General features: G+C 38.6%; 2 protein-coding genes across 3 annotated transcripts; both read right to left on the bottom strand.

Annotated features, from left to right (window-relative positions):
- Positions 1 to 160: 160 nt before the first annotated feature.
- Positions 161 to 14,031, bottom strand: LOC146469316 (uncharacterized). Of its 2 annotated transcripts, XM_085123270.1 has the most exons (12): positions 13,676 to 14,031; positions 11,305 to 11,463; positions 9,464 to 9,553; positions 7,700 to 8,079; positions 6,080 to 6,144; positions 5,582 to 5,635; positions 4,559 to 4,703; positions 3,704 to 3,777; positions 3,178 to 3,231; positions 2,862 to 2,926; positions 2,329 to 2,408; positions 161 to 1,706 (listed from the first exon to the last, which is right to left on the bottom strand). In XM_085123270.1, exons 2-12 carry the CDS (start codon positions 11,376 to 11,378, stop codon positions 1,648 to 1,650), a joined length of 1,140 nt encoding a protein of 379 aa, XP_084979396.1. In that variant the 5' UTR covers positions 11,379 to 11,463; positions 13,676 to 14,031; the 3' UTR covers positions 161 to 1,647. The 2 variants fall into 2 exon arrangements, with proteins under 2 accessions (XP_084979396.1, XP_084979397.1); XM_085123271.1 differs by lacking the exons at positions 11,305 to 11,463; positions 13,676 to 14,031 and adding an exon at positions 9,675 to 9,811.
- Positions 14,032 to 16,109: 2,078 nt separating this feature from the next.
- On the bottom strand, positions 16,110 to 25,032 carry LOC146469317 (uncharacterized). The gene is made up of 3 exons (XM_085123316.1): positions 24,869 to 25,032; positions 22,517 to 22,713; positions 16,110 to 20,550 (listed from the first exon to the last, which is right to left on the bottom strand). The coding sequence occupies exons 2-3, from the start codon at positions 22,674 to 22,676 to the stop codon at positions 16,220 to 16,222; spliced, it is 4,491 nt and encodes a 1,496-aa protein (XP_084979442.1). The 5' UTR covers positions 22,677 to 22,713; positions 24,869 to 25,032; the 3' UTR covers positions 16,110 to 16,219.
- Positions 25,033 to 27,258: the final 2,226 nt, after the last annotated feature.

Genomic DNA, 27,258 nt, shown 5'->3' on the forward strand with positions numbered 1-27,258 from the left:
CGTTCGTCGCTCGCTTTCACGACTTCGTCACTCAAAGAAGTCGACTTGTGGGAATTCTGCAAGCCCTCCCAAAAATGCAAAACCGAGGAAAATAATATTTCTTTAATACCTTAAAGAATTGGGGGTTGAATATATACAACAGCTAAAAAAAAAAGAAAGCTTTGCAAATGTACCATTTAATTTAGTATAAATTTGTCAAGTTTTGTCACACGGCTATTACTTATCTTATCATTTACTATCTGAATAATCGCTAATGGTGGAAAATTATCACGTCCAATAAGTGGAAGATGGGCATCATCCACGCATTAAAAAGTCCAATATATAAAACATATTGAAATCAGTTACCCTATCAGGATACGAAGCGAATTTTGTAACGGACAACTTTTGATTCCCTCACGGAATGTTTATCAAGTGATGGGGTTTGATAGACCCTTATCACTCGGCGGCCTTGCTGAGTCTCAGGAGAATAAAAAGCTTTATTTTCGTACGGTAAGCCTCGGCCAGACGCGTATTCAGTGCGAGGCTAGCCGTGCAAAAACAAAGCTTTTTATTCTCCAGAGACTCAACATGGCCGCCCGAGTTGATAGGGGTCTATTGGAACTTCCAGCAGTGAACCAGGTCCATCTCTCAAACTGATCTTGGACATTCACTTAAAATTACATGATGTAAAATTTATTTCAAACTTCAGGGGAAAAAGAAGGAGAATAATAATGTAAGCCTCGAAGCCGAGTCGTTTGCTTAATTTCTCCTATCCATAACCACTCAGTACCCCAACGAAGACTAGCTGCTAAGGATTTTAATTTTTAATGTATTTCATATAGGCAATCACAATAAACGAAAGCTAACCGTTTTAGAACAAGTGCTAAACCTTAAATACTGTGGATCAGTGCTAAACCCCAAATGATTTTCCTTGGCTCAGCTGGAGCTCTATTCATTCAGTTCTCTGCCTAATAAATTATGGGTTTCTGTTCCCTTGTACATCAGTACTATGACGATATTAAGGAACACGGCATTGTGCAAAACCCATGAGGTGTCCAAGGTCAGTTTGAGATATGTTAACAAGTGTTAACCGATCTTACCATGACATTTTGTCACGTGACCCTCACCACCTTCTGACTCCCAGAGATTTATCGTGCCATTTTGTCACGTTACTTTCACCACCTCGTGGCTTGAAGTGCGGTAACTGTTTTAATTTAGATCAAGGATGAGGTAGCAGCATCTTTGTACACAACTAAACATACTTTGTATGTGCGTTAACTAAACTTCATCATTCGATGAACGATGTAAAACAGGAAACTAGATCGCTGGCTATAATGCAAGCAACTCGAGTGTGGTGGACGTCGCACCAATAATCTTACTCCTCTGCGTCCCCTATTAAACTGCGCAGCGAAAAAAAGAGATTTGTAATACTTGCAAAAATGTCCTCTCAATAACTGTACATGAATATTGTTACAATATATATTGTAAGGGACTACCTTTAGGTCTGGGTACATTGTTGGATTAGCCAACGGATTCAAACGGGACCATTTACCATCTCTCTTCACTGGTTTTCATTTCACGGAAAGGGTTTTTGAAAATGTGTACAATTATTATCTGTTTGTTATTTGTAAACTTTCATGTTTCCTAATTGTTCCATGTATTTTGTTGCTATCTCGGCGGTTGGCTCTCCATGGCACTGAGCTCCGCTTCTTTTTCCTCTTGTAGCTCTACAAAAACACAACAGAATTTTGATTTTAGTTAACACTTAGCAAATAGGAGACAAAATAGAAAAGAAGAACAAGCCCTCACTAACAGGACTGTAGCCCGTCAATGTTTCAATTCTCTCCACTAACAAGCCCCCCCCCCCCCCCCCTCCCCCCGCAAAGTCCATTGAGAGAATGTAATCTCAGGGCTTCAAAATGTTTGAGGTACTCAACCACTAGAATGGTCCTGCGGGCCGTTTCTCAGGACAATCCAACATTTTGCGGCCCTAAAAGTATTCTTCAAATCCGTTTTCTATCGATTGGTAGTAGTTTCTCGTGTAAACTAGCCAAACATATTTTTGACCATGTTTTCATCGATTTACCTTCCAATTAACGTAAAACCTATGTCAACCGAAGTTTGGAGAAACGCAAGGCCACGAAACAAACTGAACAAACCAAACCAAACCTAAAAACAAACAAACAAACAAGAAAAAAAGAATAATAAAAGAAAGAAATCACACGAGAGCGTTGGTGTAGCCAGTCCCATTGCATGTTTCAATTGACCTGGATAGCATTTGGAGAAGTAAGTGTGGATTATGTGCAAGGGCATCGGTGTTGTGTTCAGATTACAGATGCATCAACTTACGTTCTAAAACAACTACAATCCGCCAACATCGCAGAATAACAATCATATGTAAATATTTGGGATAAGGCTTGCTTACGTCACTGAAAAACAAGAAAAGAAAGAAGTAAATTAAAGAGTGATGAACATTATCAAAGTGGCCTTTTTCCTTCGAAATGAGCACAATTTTTGTGTTACTTCTGGTCGTGTATGGCATACTAATAACGTTCGCTTAAAGTGTGGACTACCTGTGGGGTGACGTGGAATGGTGTGTACTTATAAATTAGTGCGAATTTCGAATCCTTCAAATTTGGGGCTCAAATTCCAGTCGAATTTAAGGTTTGGGTTACTTCCACATGAATGACTGATATAGCCCTTGTTGGACTATAATATTCGAGGACTAACCAAATCCTTCAGCGTCGATGCCAAGGGCTGTCGCACATGCACGCTAACGTTGGAGTGTACCAATTTTTGGATATTTGGCTTGTTAGGAGGATGGCACGGTAAAAAATACAGACTTACTTTGATTTCTTAATTTTAATTAATAAATTACACACCTGAAACCATGACTTGAAATAACTTCCACCAAAAAGTAGAAACCCATCAGAGCAACGTCAAATACCTAAATTAAATGTCAGGATGAATGTCATTTGTTGGGAAGTTAAACAGTGTTTATTAATTAAGTGGTCATAAAAAGAGTATGTCATCCTTGTCAACCTCAACATGTCCGCTCTAATATTAGCTAATTCACTGTACTTTGCATGCAATAGGTTTGATCTCAAATTGTTTTGAGGCCAGCTTAAATATCAAGCAAAGCACGAAGTGCCCGAGTTATTTTGTAAGAAATTAAACAGTACTTTACTTTGAACTAACCTCCATCTTATCTTGAAATAAATCCCTTCGAAGTACAATTATTCTTAAAAAACACTGAAAGCCAAACGAACAAATGTATTAACATTCTCGTAACACACAAGAATAGTGACCTCCAGGGTAAGTTAGACGTGGGCCATAAGAAGGATACGGTTCCTCCTGACGTCGGCTGATGTAAAGAAACGTTACTTCATTGTTCCCAGAAAAATGCTTCATTTAATCCCTGAGTAGCTTTAAATGAAGACCCGTGAGCAAATATCTCTGGGCAATTTCTATCCTTGTAGGATATAAGAGTATTCACAAATTATTGATCATGGTCTGAAAAATTACAACCTAGTTAGAATCCATAGCATCGAGACATAGAACGATCTTTTGGCAACTTTATGTTCAACCCTCTTTCGACGCAGTTGGACAAATTCAATATTTTTCGTATTTGGTAATAATAACTGATACATCAGGAATACTGCTGAACCAATCAAAATTGAGTTAAAAGTTTGACATCCGAGTTATAAATACACAAAAATCTTACCTCAAAAAGAAACAAGAACATTACTGTCAAATTGATGAAAAGAAAACCAGTGAAAATGAGCTCAATTCCGTGATCTGCAAGATATATGTCAGACAAAAAGGTGGATAAATTATCTCCCGGCAAATATGGTGTTTCATTTACTTATAACCTTTCGTATGCAATCAGCTGCGTTCAAAGTGCGCGCCAGTCGCGTTTCGTCCTCACCTCAGCTCTACCAGCCTGTGTTGCTTGCACTCATCGAACCCGGTACGATGTCAAAATAGATTTTTGTTCAAGATTCCAACTGCTTTGTATGTTATTTCTAAATGATGATGTGACACTGAATCTAAATATTTCGTATGTTTACATTAAGTTTAAATTATAAACCCCTGAAGTATATTTCATTTATGATTCCATGGCGCGCGTCCCATGAGATGATAGTTGCCAATGAGGAGTGCAGAGACGATTAATTGTATTAATCCCATATCCAACAAGTTCGAGTGGAATAACTGTTTCATTGAAAATGAAACAATAAAATGAAGTTATGGATAATGAAATTCTAGAGTTATGATTCGGTTAGCGGGCATGAGACATTAACCATTATACCATACGCGAGAAATAGCAGCCATTAAACCGTCTTCTGGATCTGGTGGTTAAGGGTGGAAAATCTGGTTGTTATGACGCTGAGAAAAGTGGTAAAGGAAGCCTTCTATTTGATGTGGGTTGTCAAAATGTCAATTTTGTGGTTCTTGGATAGGAGAGCCGGTTACGGTTTTTTCTCTGTTACTTCGCATTTATGTCCAACGCGGCACCAAGTCCCAGCTTTATGAGGGTATTCAAGTCACGTATTTCTAGTTGTTATTGAAGGAATCTTACCATCAATCACATCAAAGTCTACTAAAATGTTGGCGACCACCAAAAAGCAGTCCATCATCGTTACCATGACAACTGTAAAGTTAGTGTGACGATGGGTGATAATCGCTTTCAAATTTTCTCTCCACATTCCGTCTGTAAACCATTCCTGTATTTTCGTTTGAAATAAAAAGGAGATTTGAAAGTCTTTTATTCAGTGAAATACGGTATGCATACAGACAGGTGTTAAATAAAATTTTAATAAACAAAGAAAGACTTCTTTCCTGTATTCAAGCTTCACTGAACTTTAACACAACTGGGCTTGAGTGTGCAAAGTGCTTTCTTGTTGTTATTTTACTCGGCAGCCATTACTTGTTTGAGAGCTCCTAATGTTAATTTGTATTTTCTCAAGTGCTTACCTGGGCCTGGTTGCTTGAAAGCCGATTAACAGTAATCCCGATTAAAAGTTAACCGGGGTTTTTATCTCGCACCCCAAAAATGTTTTAAGAGGTAATATTAAGCTAATGGTAAAAGAAAAGTCTAAGGCAAAACTAATGGGCAAAAATCTGTTACAAGCATCCTTATTTATTAGTCATTGAACTCTCTTCAAAGTTCGGCGTTAACCCAGGTGAATTTAATCGGGCTTTGAACAACTGGAACCGTTGTATTATTAAAAGTGCTACCATTGTGCGCACATTGTAGAAATAATAATGAATTTAAAAATAAAAAGGAGAACGAAAAAGAAAAAAAAGATGCATACTCTCATTAAATAGGGCCTTGTAAAGGACAGTTTTGAAAAGTAAGTCGGTTTACTTTTTTTTCCATTATGTTCTCATGCTCATCTTGTCCCGCCTCGACTAGCTTTGTGGCTATTTGGGGGACAAGCCCCTTATGTAATCTGAATTTAATTTATAAATAAAATTGTTGTTGTTGTTGTTGTTATAAACAAATAGTTGAAAATACGTCAATGAAAGCTTTCGGTTGGCGCGCTCATGTCCGTGTACTGTGATTATTTTGTTTCAAGCAGTTAGGAATTAGTGGACTGACCTTCCCCTTGTTCTTTGTTCTGTCTTTGCACAGGTCGAAAATCTTTTTTATAAACTAGAAAAAAAGGAAGAAATTTCACTTGTCACTTAATATCGATATGGATGTTAATGTCAAGTAATTCCAGGTCTTAGAGCAAACTTTAAACGAATTTGTTACTGACTTCTCTGCAATGAAATAGCGCGCATTATTTTCTCAGCGCTAAAATAAGGTCACCTTCGTATACAATTGAAAGCTATGTTACGGACAGCAGCAGTCTCGTAAGCCGGGGTCACATGCAAGTAAACAGAGCGCGGCTGATGATGAGATACCGACCCACAGCCCCTTGCGCGCCCTCCTTTCCAGCAAGGCGTCTCGCATTAACGTTTCCCGTAACACCGCAGAATCTTCATTGAAAAATCGGTTCTTCAGGTTTAAAGTTTCTATAATGAGTAACAAGCTAGGAAAACCAATAAAAAAAATCAAAACAACACAACCAAACCCGCAACGAGAACAAAATACCTGGAATATAAAAAGGATAAAAACGCACACTCCACCAGGAGACTTGGACAGGGAACACGCCTCATCTGTAAAAAGAACGAGATTCAGGAACATTAGAATAGAAAACAGCAAGACAAATAAAATTCCCTTTTAAAACAATTGTATATGTTGTGCGTGAGCTCTGTGTACGAACTCATCGCCTGGAATCATGGATTTTCGTTTGTTATAGAAAAATGAAGGCTATTTTCGTGGTCCAAGAACAATTGAAATTGCAGGAATGGAACAAGTAGAACTCGCTGATCTCCAGATGAAAGCTAAAGGGATTACAACAATGGAAACATAGAAGGCATGAATTAGCAAATTTATGAGAATATGAATGCTGTTACAGGCGGAATTATGGAAAATCTGATGATACGAAAATATCTTGTAATACTGATGACATGGTGCAGTAATTTAATTGCATCAGTACACGAAAATCCCGTGTGGTTGTTCAGTGTAAACTGATCGAATTATTTAAGGGGCTATGTAATGAGAGATGATAATAATAACAATAATAATAATAATAATAATAATAATAATATTAATAATTAAATAAAGAAATATATATAACTTTATTAAAATATTCCACACAAATTGCTATTTACACGTTACAAGTATATAAAAAGAGCTATTAAAAATCTATTTACAATTTATTTCCATAAATAAATAATAATAATAAACTATAATAATAATAATAATAATAATAATGGTTTAATATCAGCATTTCCACAAAGGTGGCTCTTCATCTGACATTACTAACCTAAGTGGGAGAATTATTACAATGAATGAGTTAACAATGGTGTCAATGTGAGAGAAAATATTTAAAAATATATGAAGTCTACGTACATATAAAAGAGCTAAATGAAAAATAGGGAAACTCGTCTTGGAATACTAATTAATATTGGATAATAACATGCGTTGGTAAAAAAAGAGCCTCGGCTTTCAAGGTCTAACAAAGTGAACATCGTTCCCTGAAAACGAGGTTGTTTAAAAGTTGGGCTAAATTAGGACCAAGCTACAAAGAATCATCTGCAGTAGAGATAGGATGCGGGAAATATATCATTTATTCATGTCGTTGTAAAAATATTAAGCCGTCTGTATCCTTACTGAGGGCTAAAACATTTGAAACTCGGAAACCTGAATTTTTAATTGCAAAAAATAATAAAAAAGAATCTATTCATTATAAAAAATGGGAAAACAGGTTATTGTAATAACATGAGTAGTAGATGAGTATCGGGTATTAACAGTTATAGCGCAGTTGTATATACAGACGTTCTACCAAAAAAAGGAATTTGATGTAGAAGTATTTGTACAAATTAGTATATAGGTTTATATAATTATATAACCACAGCATAAGTTAAATCTAGCCGACTGTGAATGTAACGTAATGTTATTTTGTAATTAGTGTTAGCGAGTAGCGTAAGCGTTAGTGTAATTAACTTTGTATTTATTTTGTTTGTATTACTCTAGTATTTGTGCTTTAAGTGAAAATAAAAAAAAAATGTTAAAAAAATAATAAAAATAAATAAATAGATCCAAAACAAAGGACAATTATGTTATTTAATTTTCAGGAATATTGTTATTCTTATAGATTCGTCTCACCACTATGCTTGTCCTCTGTCTTTGTGTGCGCATTGTCTTGCGTATTAGTCTGCTGACCGCCCTGCGGACTCGACTGGTACTGGGAAACAGCTGTTTCAATCTTCTGATCCACTTTGGACCAAAATGAGGCCACCAACTTGTCGACGTATTCGGTCGAAAAAAGTTCATTTTCTTCCTCTGGGGAGTAGGCTGGGGCGGCCGAATGGGCACCTGATTCCCTCCTTGGGGAGTCCTCACCGGTCTGCGTAGTATTACTGGGATTTGACTTTGGTGAAGCTTTTGTTTCTCTATAGGTATGAACTTGGGCAACTTCTGTTTGCCCCTCCGTTGTTCCATGGATAATATCATTGTGTTGTTGTGGTGTACCGGGCAGGAAATCCCTGTAGTGATTCAACAGAAAAGCGCAAAATATGAGAATAGAATCACTTGCAAAATTTCAAAATTATTACCTGAGCAGTAAAACCTTCGGAAGGTAATGTAGACTGAGGTCAGACATGGACTTATAATGGGAATCCCACGTGTCACTATGGTTAGAATAATTTATAGAGAAGTATGCCGTAATATTTACATGCTGCCCAATATCAGAGAACATCGTGTAACTCTTAATCAGCAACTACGGCGCTTGGGAGGGAGATTGGGGGTACGGGGCTCCCATTATTCCTCAACCCCTTGCCGTAATCAAGATTACACTACACCTTTTCTATTAGTTTTATGTTCGGGATAAAGAATCCTCCTCACTGGAATGCGTAAGTTGTCTGGCAAATCCAGAGCATAACATGATTTTATCATTTGTTCGCGTGATTGAGACGGATGAAGAACACAAAGTCTTAGAGAAATCGGGCCGAGAGTAAAAAAGAGCTAATGACCAAAGACAAGAGCCTCTCTTGTTAAAGAGTAATTGGCGAAATTTTGTTTAAATGTTTTGTTTTTCCCGCGGTATTATGTCGACTGAGATTGCTAAACAGTTCGCACAAAAACGAGTTGTACATGGATTGACTTGAACAACAGGGCCTAGGATAATCCACTCGATTTTTCTTCGCCGACAGGGTCTCGTCACTGTTCCTCTTTCTGAAGCTGGGCAAGAGTTTCGATGCAACTACTCCACACCAGTCCCACGTTACAGGTGTTTTTGTTCTGCTTAGCAGATATTAAATTAAAAACACAATGACACATTATAAGATTTAGTGATCGCCTCAGTTTTGAGCGACACCTAAGCTTCAAATGGAGCACTTGTATTGTGTTGTAATAGCAGCAGAGTCATTCGTTTTTGCTCTTCCCCTTGTGCTATAAGAACTATGGATAAATCAAACTTACTTGCTGAGGGTAAACGATCAAAAATCAGCGCATTTGTTTAACCAGAAGTATACAACTTACACGCTTCTGCTTTAACTGATTTTCACCATTCCGCGCAACTAATATGGGGAAAGGTTAATGATAAGCAATGCAAACAGAATGCTAATCTTCCCAAAGGTTAGCTTTCAGTTTTGTTTTTCAGATGATTTAAAAATCTTTAGTGTTCCGAAAGGTCAATCAATTGAATTATGTAATTTTCCACGGAAACTGTACATGTACTCTTTTGTCAAAAGGGCATAATTACACAAAGAGGCACAGCTGTGTCATACACTTCTAAAGAAATTGGAAACAAGAAGCCTATTAAAAAAAGCTGACTGAAATTAACTTTCGAGTGGCTCAGTTTCTTTGTGGAGTAATTAATCCAACATAAATATTTAATAACTGAAAATTGCAAAGTTAAGCGCTTCTTACTTTCTCTTGTCGGCCTCCAGCCTGGTAACGCTGTTTTCTTCGTCGCTTCCATCGCTTGTATCTTCAGTCTCCGTGCTTATACTCGCTAACCTAGTGAAAGGAAACAGAATATGGCGTATTAGTGCGCTGAGGCACGGTGCACGGATGCGTGAAATCAGCTGACAGTGTCAAATTATCACAGGTCGTATTTCCTAGGAAAGAATACTGATACCTGTTAATGACGACCTGAGAGGTATAAGACATCTGCGCTAAGTTTCCCCTTACGAGGGTTATGCATTCTTAAAAGCCCTGAGCCCTTTAGTGCCCGAGCTTTCAAAGGCAAATTTCCCTTTCTCTCTTAAATCCCAGACATTCATTCAACTATTTTTATATGGCTTTGTTTTACCCGCTCGGAGTACGAAAACACGCGGGTGTCCAATACAGTAATTTTTAGCTTCGTGACAACATCGTGAATAGGCAATAGCGACCAATCTAAGCAGTTTCTCGGGAAACGAAACGCGCGGTAAACGTTCTGGTCATTTCTCTCCTTCTTTCGATAAAATGTTTCATAATATCAGTTGATCTCTTCTTTTTCAACGTGGTTACTCTTGACTCTTGAGAATGAAAGTTAAATGAATCAAGTTTATTGTAGAGAGTCTCTTTACTCAGTCATCGATGTCTATACCATTTATTTCTCGAGCTCGAGGGCGGCAAGCAGTTAACGTTATTTTTATAATCGACGTTTAAAACGTTACTTGAACAGCATGAGCTGCTGCGAGAGTTGGCCTGTAATACTGATACGCCATCAGTTGCTCCCGTACCCAGAGCCCTCAGCTTCTTTGGCCAGCGGTTGGTCACCAGGAGAGATTCTGGGTTACTGGGATTTTACACCGCACAATTTCTGCGGTAAAAACAATGCAACCCTTTCGGGACAGCGAATCAAAAAATTTCAATATTTCGATTTCCCCAGAGTCTCTCCAGGTGACCTACCGCTGGCCGAATAGCCTAAGGAATCTGAGTAAGAGAAGTTACTTAGTAAGATCTCGGTCGAAACCGCAGGCTCAGACAATCATCGAAATTGATTCTGACCAATCAAATTATACAGAGACTGGTCGCTAGAACTTTCGTTGACTTGATAGCTCGATGACTAGAATCTTGACGAAAATGAAATAGACTGTACAACGACTTAAGAATTGGTTCATGCTTAACGTGCGTATATCGAGTTATGGGTGCACGCGGGAAGTTTGGAGAGCACGAGAGAAGCGTAAGAGTTGCTCGAGGCGTAGCTGAGAGCAACTCTAGCTTCTTGAGTGCTCTCCAAACTTCCCAAGTGCATCCATAACTCGATATACGCGCAGCTAAAAGCATGAACCAATTCTTTTATAACATAGTGAAAATAGAGTAAATGATTCCTAGAAAACAGGTTTTTTTTCCTGATTAATTACAACATTCTCTGTACAAAAAAAAAAAGGTGAAAGTGGTTTCTCACATCGGTGTAATCTAAACGTTTTATTAAATTTCGACAAGCTCCTATAAATATACATTTTTATGGTGTTGTTTCTCTGTAAAAGTTTTTTAATAACACAGCGCGCGCATGCTTCCCCCATCTGACTTGCACACGTCATCGGATGGACGCACGGCCGTGCGTATGTTGAGAAATGTACCATGATGACGCCAATAGGAATTAGATTAGGATGCACGCACGCTATGTTATAATTCTGAATTGCAAATCAGTCAAGTTACCAGAGACAAATTAAGGAGAAATGAGATATTAATTACTCTTGACATTTAAAGGTTCCAAGACAGTGTATTCTTCGTGATTTACACTGGACTGACGGAATGATGGCGATTTGGATTAATACCTGCGTACGTTGTAATTTTCCAAGGCGAAATCCTCAGACTCGGAAGAATCGCTATACAATGCTCTTCTTGCCATTCGTTAAGTCTTCAACCAAGGAATTGCCTAACACTTGACGGCCATTCCTTGTAACCTTCGTGATATTGTGTTTCATGGTCACCACCTGAAAGAAACTCAAAGGTTCAGCACGGTATCAGGTACTCTGATTAAACAGTAGAGAGTTACTTTAGAGGGTCTATTAGGCTGATCGTTGCGGTGGAAATTTAATGTTCCTAAAACAAAGCTTAGCTATAAAAGCGAACCCTTGATGGCTATGCTAGTTTTAAGACCATCAAAATTCCACTTGAAATTTTAAGACCGACAGTCCCGAGACAGAAGCACTGTTGTTTTTATTGTTCACCACTAGATTGTCTCGTTCCGAGGCCTGGCATTTCGAACTTACAGCTGCGCAATTTGACAATTTAAACGAAAGGCTGGAATGGAACAAGAAGAATAAATATAAAACATACAAATACAACAAGGTCAATCTGTTTGATAATGAATGGGAAAAATCAGTAAGTAAATCATTAAGAGCGTCGGATACGAAATAATAGATCGTCCCATATCCAACAAGCGAGAGTGGAATAATGGAACGGTTTTCAATAAAAAACAGGCAACACGCATTGTTAGATCTTGTTGATTTAAATTTAAATGTGAATTAGGGAGAAACGAAGACTCGGAAAAAATCCGAGTCACAGATGGGATTTGAACCCACCGCCCCTCCGTGATCTAGTCGGATGCTCTAACCACTGAGCTACTGGAGACTCCATGGTGAGCAAGGGTCAAATTGTGGGTAATCCCATCTGGGACTCGGATTTTTTCCGAGTCTTCGTTTCTCCCTAATTCACATTTAATATTCTGTTGTTGTTGTTTCTCCGTTAAGTGATTTAAATTTGCAAAAAAAATCCAGAAGACGATTAACCGCCCTTTCTCGAGCGCGGTATAATGGCTGCTATCAATTGGCCGGATGGCCAATCAAAACTACTATTGCATTACCCAATGTCAACGATCAAGCGTGCTATGCCTGTCGCTAAAACTGTTGATTACTTTTCCTATAAGCGATGTGTTTAACATAAAATTGTAGCCATACTCGTTAAAATTAGAAGCCTGCCTGCCATTAATTTTGCTCCACCAAGAAATGGGAGAAAAAGGTGAAAACAATGTGAAACTGAGATGTTTTAGCGGAGCTTTCGTGTTTTTCCAGCCTGCTAGACAAAATCATTTCCACCAAGTAATTAAAGAGAACATTCACTTTCTTGTGGCCGTCAGTGGATCACAGTGCGACGGTGCATTTTGACTGTCACTTTGGGCCGGAACCAAAGATTTTCCTACCACACTCTTATAATTTCAAGGTGATTATCCAAAGGACGATCAAAAACCGGTTGGGGAGCGCTAGCCATGAGACGAACCCCAAGATATGAAGAGGACACCCGAAAATACTCTGGCAACCAACGCACCTTATAGTTGGTTCAAATTCTCATTTGTTTCGTACTAAAGCCCACGTTTTGTTGGCGTCGTTTTTTCTTTATTTACAAAATATTAAAAAGAAAACCCAAAAGCAAAAGCCGGTAATTTAATTTTGCGTTTAATTAGCGCTTTTATTTTAAAAGCTATTCAATGAAGCATAAAATGTCTTTCTCCTTAACCACCATTTTACAGCGGGTGGTTGTATTTAAGACAGAGACAATTGGAGGTTCGCAAACCTGTTAACGAACTCAAACATCAACTCCTGACAATATGTTTAACCCAAATACTCATTATGCTACTTTTGATTGTCAATGAAAAATAAATGTGATTGTCCTAAATGACAGATGGAATAACTTTGATTTGACCTTTCCCGCCAGTTTTCGCCTCCGTCATATTTCGCAGCAAAATAACTTGTGTTAAATCATTAATGACAAGAAAAGGATTTTGTTTCAGAGTTGAAGCTAGACCGAGAAATATGATAATTCTCCTTCTACTATCTGCTTCTCGTAGAAATGTTTTTCAGTCTTCTATGGGAGGAACCCTCAGTTTTAGTAACGAAAAGAAACCGCGTATCTCTCTTAACACATTACCTCGAGAAACGAGGGGTTGAAACGCCAATGTTATTGGAAAATATTTCTCGGCTTTTTATTCGAAGGCTGGAAGTATTTAATGTTTATAAACACCATTAATACGTACTTCAGGCTGATAAATTATATCGCCACCAAATACACTTTATCATGATGAGTAGCATAGTAATTTTTCCTGGAAAGATCAGTGACAGGTTTACGGTAAAACGGTGATTGTACTGTCTTTGTTGTGTTCTAACGTCGTTTAAACGGTGTCGAAAATACATACAATTTTACGCTTACCTTGAAAGCGAATCCTCAATAGAAAGTATTTTCGCAACTCAGACCAACGCTCAAGTCTTCAAGTTTAAAGGCATCCGCAAAGATCTACGCTATGTTCACATCGAACTGTCAATTGTTTTTCATGTTTTGATTGCATATTTGCTCACACGCACGTTGCTCTGTTTGTGGGAACTGGAAACCAGAGATGTTTCTACAGCGTGATAGACACATCGTTCCGCCTTCTTGTTCGCTGAGTGGTTACATATTTGTAAATGACAACATAGACTTATTAAAGCCGCAGAACATGCAGTGTCACGGAGATACGGGCGACTGAACTGGCGTTTTCCTTGCTTTTATTGCAGCCTGAAATCTGTCCATGACAGTACCAACAACGCATATCAAGCCATTTAAACGCGTATCACGAAATCGGATCTTGCATGAGCTCATAGCTACTAAAGAGGGCGCATGCGCAGTGTTAATTTCGTTGCGAATAAAACCGCGGCTACATGATTGATCTCTTTCTTTCGAAGCGAGGCGATTTTTCCAATCAGGGGTGTGCCGCCCAAGATGCCAAAGGCTGATAAACATTTATAGCAGTCACCCTTTCCAGTTTTTGAGTTGAGTTGACAAAACTACGCATAAGAATGCTGTAGTCGGATGCAAATTTCAAGAATAGACTAATAGATTAATTTCGTTGCGAATAAAACCGTGGCTACATGAGTGATCTCTTTCTTTCGAAGCGAGGCGATTTTTCCAATCAGGGGTGTGCCGCCCAAGATGCCAAAGGCTGATAAACATTTATAGCAGTCACCCTTTCCAGTTTTTGAGTTGAGTTGACAAAACTACGCATAAGAATGCTGTAGTCGGATGCAAATTTTAAGAATAGACTAATAGATTAATTTCGTTGCGAATAAAACCGTGGCTACATGAGTGATCTCTTTCTTTCGAAGCGAGGCGATTTTTCCAATCAGGGGTGTGTCGCCCAAGATGCCAAAGGCTGATAAACATTTATAGCAGTCACCCTTTCCAGTTTTTGAGTTGAGTTGACAAAACTACGCATAAGAATGCTGTAGTCGGATGCAGATTTCAAGAATAGACTACAGAAAATTACAGGTAACATGAGAAATGTCTCTGCAATGTACTCTGATCTGTCTAGTGCATGTGTGCCCTTGGCATCCCCAGTTGGGCGGAGCATCCCCGTGTAGGCTACTTATGGGATTCGCATCGGCAAACAGCGGTGAAAATCGTATATGTAGCGCATGCTAGCTACCTGGCTCCCTCGCCTAGCCACAGAATAAACTCGTGAACGACAATATGTAAATTTTTTTTTTCTTATAAAAGTAAAAGCGATCAACGGGCCAGAAGAAACAGTTCTTGATCTGTCAAAAAAGAAATTATATGCCGGATGAAAGGGAGCTCAATTCCCCCATGCATGGACCTCTTCAAAACGTTTCCAATCAGTCTTATTGTTATTCAGGGTCATTCTGCGTGGCCGGTCATATTTTAAAGGACCATATTATACGTAATTGGTCAGTTTAAATGACGTAATCTAATAAAAGAATTGGTGGCTGTAGCTACAATGACGATTCGAAAGCATTTAATGTGTTGTATGAGAGCTAAAAGAATTAAGAATTAACTTTATGAAATGATCTTGCAAAACGTATGCCGTGTGGGTTTCATACTACAGCTTGAAGAATGATTGCGCTTTACGTAAAACATGAAAGTTGAGAGTGCATTGTTGCTGTGCAGAATGGGTGCCAAGGGTCCGGTACCCCCAACCACGTAGTTTAGCAATCTTTCCGGACGTCATTCTTTACTTCTTAAAAGTTTAAATTTACTTCAAAGTGTCTTTAAAAGATGCATTTAAATGTTACAACATTTTGCAGACGTTTTATGTCTGATTGGTAACTCTTTCCACGTAGCCCGTTTTTCATGAAGAAAAATCCTCTTCAAGTTTCCGTGTTTTCCTTTCGTATTCCGTGCTGTGCTTATTGATTGAGATAGTTTCTTTCAACTGATCGTAATTTTCCGTCCACCAAATATAATTTTGAACTTATTTGTAATAATTTATAATAAATAATCTATAATAAGTAAATGCAAATATCTCAGAGTGCTGCCGATGCAAACAAGGATCGGCGTATTTGATTGTCGTTCCCATAGTTACTTTCCCATTATAGATATAGTCCCGGGAACGTGGCCCGTTTTAAATCACTCTTCTCTCCAGAGCCCCCGTTTCCTCTCAACCGGCCAGGTATGAGCGCCAGTTGGTCCTCAGGCTCTATCGGCTAGTCTGAAATGTCAGCCGTCTCCTCTCCCTAACCCGCAGGGGGCGCGGGAGAGAGAGATTCCCGCCTCCTGTGGGTTAGGGGGAGGAGACGGCTGACATTTCAGACTACTCCGGGGCGAGAGTAAGTTTTTATTGTTTTGGTGGGCTGAATAAATGAAGAGTGCAAGGTAACAGTGACACAAGCGTATGCTTCTTTTATTATTATTATGTAGAACGAAGGGCACCATAATACCGTCCTCTAACATTGCATCTAGAATTCTATATACGATGAGTACTTTTTATTTCTTGTTACTTGTATTTACTTTAGTCACCGAATTTTCTGCTCCTTCAAGATCAGCCTTTTGCCCACTGTCTCTTTCTATTTTCCTGAGCCGCTTTATCAAGACTCCTTCTAGAGATTTAAGTATTTTTTTCTTCCAAGGAATCTTTTCCTTCTCATATCTCTGACGAGTCTCGATGACTTTTTTTGCAAGCTGCTGAAGAGAAGTGCTCGGTTTCTTTGGAACGAAAGATGCCGAAAAATTGCACTGTTTCTCTTTGCCTTTTTCCGATTTGACAACAACTGGCGGGGTTTTAGATTTTTTCAAGCTTGTCTTTTGACCGGTAATTTTTGTGAATAAAGTTGATTGCGGCGATCGTGCCGGTGTTTTATCAACTTTGGGCATTATCCTAACCACTGTTTTTGTAGAGGGTTCTGAAATCTGGAAGCTTGTATTGCATTTGTCGCCATTACTTCCAAGAGGTGAAGCTTTGGCGCTGGAAATAGATTGCTGCTTTGCTTGTGTGTCGCGTGAAACACTCAAGGCGGGTTGTTGGAATGATTGCCCTCTACGTGAAACATGAAAGCTGGGAGTCCATTTCTGGTTAGACTGTGCAGAATGAGTGACACTAGATTTTTGGTTTGACGGCTGTTTCTTCCTTGGAATACAGAAGTTGGGATTGAATTGCCGACTTTGTTGTGCGCTATTTAAAACAGTAGGTACCGCTTTAGATTTCGGGTTAGAATTTGTAGAAACAATTGTTTTGGAGCCAGTATTTGATTGTCTACCCTCCTGTGGATTACGTGCAACATGAAATCCGGGAGTGGATTGTTCGTTTATCTGTCCGTTTGGTGAAATACGAATGTTTGTGTTGGATTTCTGGTTTGCAAGTCCACTTAGTAAACTTTTGAGGCTAGTGCTACATTGTTGGTTTTTATCTGCATTCCGTGAAACAAAGAGACTTTTACTCGACAGTTGTTTCTTCTGAGCGTCAGATACAATGCGAAGGCCAATACTGCTTTTCTGGCTTGGCTGTGTAATGCGTACAATTTCTGAGCTGATACTGGATGCTTGGGAATCTCTTGTAGTAAGTTCAGTATCAGACTGTTGGGTCCCCAGTGCGTTGCTTGAAATTTTTAGGAGAGAGCTAGATTGTTGGTTTGTCTCTTCATTCCTTGTGCAGTAAAGGCCAGAAAAAGACGCTTTGGTACTCGGTGAATTACTAGAAGAGTTGAAGGTAGTATATGATAGCTTTTCTGGTGCAGTGATTTCTGAATGAAATTTTTGGTTTGCCTGGCCATTCCTGTAAGTTTTGTGGATACTGTATGATTGTTGGTATCCCTGTCTACCAGATGAATTGTTTAGGTCAGCATTGGATTGTTGTTTCACCTGTACATTTCCGTACGATTCTTGGCTTGCATTAGAATATTCGTTTGCCTTCGTCTCACTGAAAGCCTTGCGAATGGTATTACCTGGCTCGCTTGCTTGAGTATCAATTGAATTGGTGAGGCAAGTCTGCGGTGGCTGAGTATCCCCTTCCTGATTTACATTGTCTAGTTGAGCATGGACTTGTTGGTTCACTAGTACAGCATAAGGTTGAGTAGCCTGTTTTTGTAGGTCAGCATGACACTGCTGGGTACCTTGGGCATTGGATGTGGCACTGAATCCAGGGTAGCACTTTTGCTTGGCCTCAACAGTATAGCTCGTCAAAACGCTCCTACAGTCTTGCACTTTAACTTTTGAACTTTGGCCCTGCACTGAAATTGGGCGCGATGTTTCTGAGGAACTCTTATCCGCTCTTTTCAACAATTGCTGCAAACATTGGATTGGATTTATTCCTGTTTGTATGCTCTGCATTCCACCCATAGGTTCTAAAATACAGTAACACGGCTTACCAGAAGCAGCGGCACCACACACCTTCTTATGCTCTTGATGAAGTGTCCGACTGTCAATTTGACTTGTTTGGAGCTGACAACTCTGATTGCTCTGTAAGCGAAGCGTCGGAGCTGAAACGTTTTGGTAAGATTCCTCGCCGGAAGTAAACGTTCCTTTTGTTGCCGACCAAGATTGCTTTTCTTCCGCGATTTTCCGCTGGCCGGAAATAGCATTGAGTAGGTCAACTTCCGGAATTGGTTCTTCATCGTTGATGCTTGGCATGCTGTCGCTGATGAGCTTGCCGCCCTTGAAACGCCATAGATAATTTCCTTTCGTTTCTTGACCACGTACAACATCTTTACTGCGCAATTCTGAATCCTTTGCTTGTTTCAAATGGTGCTGTGATTGAACAAATTTGCCTTTTAAATTGGTGCAAATACTTTTTTGACAAGTTGTAGCCAGAGAAGATGGCTTTGAGTTTGTTTTGGAAATGTGTAGAAGAGTGAGAGATGAAATATTTGTGCCGTCCGCCCTTTCTTGTTCTTGGACAACAATCTTTGACTGGCTATGCATACGATCAGAAGCTTCGTAATGATTCCTGGTAATACGCTCTTGCAAGGGGCGAAATTCATCGGTTTCAACTTGGTCACGTGATATGCGTTTAATTACACTGCTTTCTTGACACATGTCAGGCGCCAGCGTCGGTTTGTCGCCGTTAAAAGCAGGAAAGTGGTTCACAGATCTTGTTTGCGGGGAGCTTTGATAACTTGATGACTGAGGAAAGAAACTTCCTGTTTGTTTATTGTCTATCATCGTTCCTCCAACAACACCACTGTGAACTCGTTCTTGAAAATTTGATGGAGTGCGTGATGAAGTGGCAGTTGTCTGAAGAACCTTTGGGTTCAAGCTTGAATCATTTCTTTGACTAAGTCGCGAAATAGCTGCCTGAAACAGTTGGGAATTTGGAGTACTTTGAGAATTCTGAAACCCACCTGATTGATTTTGTGACGAGTTTGCATCACTCCCCATTTGTGCATGATTCAGCTCCAAATTCTGAGCATTCCAAATCGCTTGCATGTTGTTTCCTTGAGGCTCATTTGGCGTTGGATTTTTCTGCAACTGACACCAGATTTCATAGAATTTACGAAGCTCATAAAAATTAACTCCATGGAAGGTTTGTTGTCTAGGATCCACATTTCCTTGACAATAGGACAGCCACTCTTGGAGCAAATTCTGTTTTAGAACGCGCTTGACTTGTTCAACGTTCCCTTGGAACTTGGAAAGAAGATGGTAAAGCACATACCGCTCAAAGGTAACTCCTCCTGGCGCCGCGGTTCCGTCATTTTCAACAGTGGATTTATTTGCTTGCTTGTGACCATCCGTTTCTTGAACGGAACTTTCATGAGTTGTCTTTGGGGCTGTTTTGGTCTGTACATGAGCCGTTTCGGGAAGGTTTTCTCCTCCTTTCTCAGGTGTCGTAGTTCTATTCTGCTGGGCTTTCACCTTGGAGATGAAAGCCTTGTTTAACTCCCATTCGTCCACATCTTCGGCCCTCTTTGAAATGGAGTGAACTGCGACGATTTTCGGCATTGCCGTATGGTCAAATGCGAAGCCTCCACAAGAAGACTTGCAATCGCCTTCTATTTGCCTAGGTAAAGGTTCTGGTTTGCTTTCTGGTGATAAATGCGACATGTGTTGTTTAGCTTTCACTGTGTGCGCTTGTTCAGAGTCCTGGCTAAGACCGGAGGTTCTTGACATGTCCTCCAAAGGAGATGTACTTTTAGGACAAACCCTTCTATCTCCGGGTACTTTCCATTCTATGTCACGTTTATTTCCAAGTTTTGTAAACTTATTATGATCCTGTGGGCTATGTCTCCGGTGTTCTTGCCCATTTTTGTCGATCGCCCCCTGTTTTAATAGAGGTGGTGGAGGACGCAGCTGTTTGAAAGAGCTTCCAAGCGATCTTGTCTTTTCAAACATTTCTTCTCGAAAATCAGTTTTCTCTTTTGACAATAATCTCGAGAGGTGGTCTTCAAAATAATTGCTGTTATTTTCCTGTCGAGGACGCTTTGTTTCTGGTGTCATATCAGCCACGTGACTTTTTTCTAGGAATCTTTTAGCAGGTCGATGTAACAAAGGTGGTGGTGGTACTTGAGAAGCCACGTGACCTCGAGTCTTTTCCTCTTCTTCGTTGGCCTTTCTTTGTAAGGTGTTACTAGCCAATAAAATTTCCTTAATTGATGATAATGACTTAGCATCGGACGTATATTGCTCCAGCAATCGTTGTAGAGTTTCTGCACAGGCGTCCCACAAATATGGACCGTTCTGTTGACTTTCATTCTTTTCGGGAAAAGAATAAGTGTTCAGCCTCTTGTAATCTACGAAGAGAAATAAATATTGTAATTTAATAGCTGAATATATGACGTAACACAAGTATTCTTCGAAAAATAATTGCACGTAAAGTGTATTTCCATCTAGTGTGGATACGATATCTTAATTTTTCGATGCCATTAACCAGCAAGGCATTTGCACTTTGAAACTTCCTTTTAATGTTACTATCCTAAAATATTGTGATCTCCTTTTATTTATATATTTTTTAATCTTTTAAAATTTTTCTTTCTTTCTCTTTTTTGTAACAGGACCTACATTAAATATTCTTGAAACTGATGCAGCAATCCTGTATAAATATGTTTGAATTATTATTATTATTATTATTATTATTATTATTATTATTATTATTATTATTATTATTATTATTATTTTTATTTTTATTATAATATTATTATTATTATTATTATATGATCATATGATTTTTAAAAATGATAATGATAACTTATTTATTTACAAGAATAAAATCTACTAGATACAGTTTGATTCTATTAAAACCTGAGTGATTTCACAGTTTGCTGTCATAAAATTGTAAAATATCAACATCTTATATAAAAAAGCTAATTTAAATGGGTTTGGTTCAGAAGATAACAGAAAAATTTCCACTGATGTAATAAAAATATATATACCCTCATACTAAGAATATTCTAAATAAATGCCCAGTCACAGTGTTTCCAATCATACACTAAAAAGAGAAAAATTCAGAAACCTATCAATCAACCATAATAAAGTTTCTATAGCAGTCTAGGAATGTCCAGCTTGGCCCTTCTCTATTTCGAAATCCCTGTCCTTACGTCTAAGTTCCTCCTGTCGGGGTCCTCGATCCTCTTAGGCATAGGAGCGCGCTCCGCAAAATTGCAAATTATTATTATTATCATCATCATCTACGAATATATACGGTATTGCTCAGTTTGCTCAGCCAAGCTATTACGCAGGTACAGGTCGTTTGTCTCGTTTGCTGCTTTTATTTGATTTATTGCATGTATATTCCTTCATTGCTGAGCAAAACACAGTCACGTTGAAAGCAAACACCTCATCAACAAGATAGTACGAAAACGACACCAAAAAAAAAACTCAATGTTACACTATATCTGTTGATATTGTCGGTGTCCTCAATCCCTCCTCAAACTCACAGCGCATGCGTCTGAAGTAGGTAATGGGTTAAAAGCGATTTTCAACGGCCTACTAACCTGCGAACAGCAGACGTATTTCCGGTCGTACCTCCGGAGGTACGACCGGAAACACGTCTGCTGTTCGCAGGCTAAGGGCCTACGAGTTGTATCCTGGGATGAGTTTCATCTCAGCGTCTGCTTATTGATAGTTAGTATTTACATGATTCTGAGGTGAAACATATTCGTTCCGCACCGGGATTCAAATTCTTCCCGGGATGAAAAATAGCTCACTATTCATGTAAACACAATCCTTTTCTCCGTTCCGTGATGAAACGGTAAAGGACGCGTCTTTTTATGATTTATCTGTAAACAACACTTTAGAGCAAGAAACTGCATCTTTATCGGGCAGTACAAATTTAGTAATATGGACCGTTTTGACGAATTTCATCTCGGGCGAGGTGAAGTTCGTTCCGGGCAACATAACTTCGTCATGGAGTGGTAAAACCACTTATGTAAACACAAATTAAAAGAATTTTCATCTTGGGAAGAGACTCATTCCCGGCCTTCTCATGTACACGCGGCCTGAGTGACCAAATCGAAAGTAGTGAATCATTGTCGTAACCTTAATACTCGAGGACTCGAAGTAAATTACTCTGATTTTGAATGGCATGAAACGCGGGTAAACGGATGCGAGTCATGCACTGCAGACAGCATTGCTATTGATTTTGCTTTTAATTGATCGAGTTATATAGAGTTAGCTATAGGGCGAGGCTAAGTCTTTACCGATCCAAAAGTGCCGGTAGAGAAGCAAGACAACAAGGCCAAAGGAAATCCGAATATATTTTGACATAATTAAAAACTGCTCTAAATGACTTGATCATGAAAGCATTTAGCGTACAGTTTCCAGCAGATCAGAAACTAAAATTAGATAACTACTTGCCTCTGTGTCCAGTTCTTCTTTGATCATTAGGCTCGCTGTGCACATCAGTTCTTTGTAATTCGCGGTCACCTGTGTGATCACTCAAAATCGAACTGGTACCATTCATCTCTTTAGCGTCTTTTAAGCAGTTGAAAAATTCCCAGAAGGACTTGTAATTCATTGTTCCATTTCTTAAAGAGCGGCTTGCAACTTTGGGCCTGTGAAAGAAACAGTGTTAAGCACTCACTGATGCAAGAAATTGTATAATAATAATGCTAGTTTTTAAAAGTGTAAAAATTGCCACCCTAACCTCCCCCTCCTTACCCCACAAGAACGATATACATTATCTCATCCAATAACTTTGTGCGATTGACACTTTTACCAATATTTTCAGTTGAATAACCTTTTTAATGGCATGTTCTCATTTCGAATCGGAATGACAATGATACGCTGCTTGTATTTCGTACTAGATAATATTTTAGGCTCTTAACACACACTGACTAATGGCTTTTTAAAGGAAGGGGGAATATTTATCTACCCTGTAGGTTATATTCAGTAAGTTTACGTTTGTAAAATGTTTAAGTTTTTAAACGATGGTCTTAAGATTTCTTAATGCAGGGTCCTTCTGCATGGATACTAGCTGCTAAATAGACTAATTAACCTAGTTAAGGTTGGTGCCTCATTCTGTTTGTACGCGTGCGTTCTTCGCATTAGGGATGGTTCGAGAAACTCGGACGGTGCCTCCTAATAAAAACGTATTTTTACACAGATCTGCAGAAAACAAAACAGATCTTAGCAAGGGCTATTAGAGTCCCCCCAAAACGGGGGTAAAACACATTTTTCAGAGATAATTAAGTTTTAATATGGACGAATTAAAACGCCAATATTGCTATGTATTTTTAAAGCCTTTTAGAAATACTGTGCCTTATCAAACAAGATCAAGGGACAATTTGTTCTCTAACATTGTGACTTATCTTTGATACGTGATGCGCAGTTACCCCAACTTTCTTTTTGGATTCAAATAGCTCTCGTCTAGATCTTCCTTTTCCGCTTTGCCTTAGACCACGTAAAAACACCTTTATGTTAAGAGTCACCGTGTTTAAACATTGCATTCTAAAAGCTCCGTCTGAAGTGTTTCACACAGTTTCGAGGAAGGTCGGCCGACCAATCAAAATGCAGTTCTACCTATTCCTTAATATGTTTTGTTAGTGTTGGTGGCCATGGACTCCCTCCAACTCTGAATGTTTAACAGTAAATCCCATACACGGCGAGGAGAATGAAAAACAGCTCGTGAGGAAGCCACACTACTTTCGCTTAACCCTGTTATACGTCTGTACTTTTGCAAACCATTGATCCCTAGATACAACTGCCTAGAACAGTAACTTTGTTTAACTTTAATCTGTTTGGCACATGCAAGTTTAATATACAAAAAAAAATGCTTTCAAATCACCTTGTAACCGAGGCTAAATTTGTACCATGTAGGGTTTTCATTTTCAAAGTCATGATCTATTCACATCAGTTCCTGTTTTGCAACGGCATTTTGAAAACACCAGAGATGAAATTTTGTTTCGTAGTGACCCTCTTTTTTTAACGCAACAGGTGGTGCAGGTTTTGTTTAAAAGACAAAGGGATACATTGTGTAAACTTCAATATCACGTATATTCTAAAAACAAGGAATTAAATAATTCGCCAAAGACGTAAGAACAAATCTCATGTTTGTCAATACCTCGTTCCAAATTTCCTCTAATAAAGCAATGCACCGACATTATATTCAGTCCGAAGAATCCAAATGCAGACAGGGCAGGATTAAAGAGTAAACAATTTCCTTTCAAGAAAGCCAAAATAATAACAAGCGACAACACCAATGGAAAGTGCTGCTAAACAGGTTCGCAAGAATGGAGACACTGTAGGGTTTCATCCGCTGGATAATAGTTAGAAGCAAGCTGAGTGGCGTAAGTTGCAATAGGGTCAAACGGCAACAGATGCTTAAAAATAAACGGAGCCAAGCGTTAACAAATTGCTACTCAAGAGCTTTCATTTGAACGCCCTCGCGTTAAGATATTATCCAGCTTCAAAAGCTTGTAAAAGCCAATTAAAATAATAACACAAGGTTTAAACTCTTAGAATGGGTTTTAAGGGAGCACTTACAATATCAAACTGTAGCGAAAGACTGTAAGTTTCAAGTGTGATACGTGATTACCATTTACAAGGAAAGTTCTGAAAATTATTGACAAGTCATACTGTTTAGAACTGTTACTGTTGATCCGACTGAAGAGTTTCTATCTAAGACTTGATCTGTTGTTAAAATAAGTTCGACTCATTAGGTTGACATTTCCATAGTATGTGTTTCGCTGAACAAGCGATGTCGCTTACCTGTACAAAGTATTGCCTCTGGCACGTTTGATCACTTAATCATAATTTAAATAAACAAACGGAATCGGACGGTCAGTGATGGTGAAGATAGCTGTCGCGGTCAACAACACCTGTGAGAGAATTTGAAGCAAGGGTTCATGTAAAAACCGGCGTGTTTAGCCGAAGCCTTCCGTTTCGAAAACAAATTACAAAGGCGGGATGGTTTTTTAACCAGTCCATCATGACGTAACCGTAACTAAACACGTGAACAGCTGGTATTAGCAAATCAGAATTGCACACGGGTGAGCAGAGCATCATGTTGGCTTTTATTGCTTGTGCCACGTATGTTATTGACCTGCGAATATGTCATTTTACAAACCTCAAAGATGACGACCGATTGGCTGAGTGAAAAGACCATAAAACGACCTGCTGCATGTGTCAAAGAAAGCGAACTGTCTTCATAAAACACTCACCGAAAAGACGTCAACGAGGAAAGAACACTCAAACATAACGATTTTTCGATATCATCTCGGGCATTTTTCGATAAAAAGTAAAATATTTTGGAAGAAACATGAAATGTTTAAGAGTTAGTAAACTTTCGTTTGCTGACTTGACAATAGACGTTTTTGTTAACCTTAATATTTGGCAATTAAAGAAATATAGTAAATATATTAATGGAACTTACCCATTGTTTTTAGATTTGCGAATCTGAAAGCATTTTTGTCCCTTTAAAATTAAAGTCATGAAACGTTGGAAATCAATCTTGAAGCTTCCTTTTGCTTTACAGAATGTGGAATAAAGAAAATTATATCTAAGGTAAAAGATGATTGAGAACTAGAGTGACATATATCCAAACTGTCATTCTTATACCTATGTTCAGTTGTGTCTTGTGAATCTGAACTGCAGCTCTCATATAATTCATTTATGGTGACAACATTTGATCTGATGTGAAGCTTTCAATGGTAAAATGTTTCAAACTAATTATAGGAATTTCTAAAGGCTGCTTTCTGAATTAGATATTAACAAACTACATGCCTGTCATGTGTCACGAAAAACTTTGTATTTTTCAAATGTTTTGAAGTGCTATTTTGGTCACACTGTCTGGTAACGAGAATCAACTGGAATTCGTATGGTTGCAAAAAAAGCCTCCTAATTCACGAGTTAGCTTAAGCTTATGAATATATTTATTAAATATACACCACCGGCTCGCTGACTGGTGCTGGCGGAACGGAAACCAAATGCACGACCGGCCAGTGTTTGATCACCAGATTACAAAAACTTTAACGTTACAATATTTGTGTCACATTTTTCAATACAACCACTGACTTATTCAGGTAGAAATCCTTTATTATATATCAGTCCACATCATGTAGTTTACATGTGCTTTTCGGGTAGTCCGAGATGCCTTGGTGTAGTTTATGAGCCTGAGAGACTTGTCTTACCCGGCCTGATATCCACAACCTGCATTTAATAACTCTTAAAGACTTTCAGCTCCCTAGATCTTCAGAAATCTGTAAATAAACTCCTAAAGTATGATAAAATATAAAAATATATAAAATATAAACGAAAGCTGCTGAGAAGAACTTTCCTGTGGTGCTGTTTGTGATGTTATAAATGGCGATTCCAACTTTGAATCTCCCGATGAAATCCAAAATGGTGACCACTCATGCAATGGAACTGAGATACTGAAAAGTCCTTTTTGATGCGTTGTTTAGGATGGTTTACATAATGGTTCTGACGTTTTCAGTACGTGCATGAAATATCAGGTTCAGCCACTGTCAAATCGAAGCTACTTGATATTTCTCCTCTTTGCTACTCTTTAAATGGTGTACAACGTGATTTTTTATTTTGAGACTATGGATGAAATTTTAATGTGTGACCACTCAAATAAGAGCTACTAAATAGTGCTTATTGTCCTTTAATTTTCAATATGGTCCCCACTTCAAAATATCGGGAAAAAATTGGTGGGGGGTGGCGTAGTAATTCCCAGCTGGTTTGCCAATTGTCAAATAGAACTTTCCATTTGTGAAAGTCTTCGCTTTACAAGGTGTTTGTAGTGTTTTGAAAAACTTGGAATTTATAATTAATCGTTAAGTGTGAGCATTCAAATACAAAAGATTTGGTTATAATACTTCGATATCTGTTATTTAAGTTTATATGTACGTTTGGTTTTTGTAATTTGACAGTTTTGTATTGATAGAGAAGGTGGTGCAAGACTGCGTGCAATATTAAAGTTATCACTATGATAATTTCTGGAAAAGATTTGAGCAAGAAAATCCCTTGTATGGCAAAACGACCCCGACATTGAATATCTCAGACCACCTTGTTGTTTTCAGGATCTTTGTTTAGCGTTGTAAAGAGGAAAACTTGGAGACGGCGCCGGTTACGATCACTAAGTAAGCACTTTAGCT

This window comes from Pavona decussata, unplaced genomic scaffold (genome assembly GCF_977016875.1).
Source record: "Pavona decussata unplaced genomic scaffold, jaPavDecu1.1 SCAFFOLD_124, whole genome shotgun sequence".
In the NCBI taxonomy this organism is placed as follows: Eukaryota; Metazoa; Cnidaria; class Anthozoa; order Scleractinia; family Agariciidae; genus Pavona; species Pavona decussata.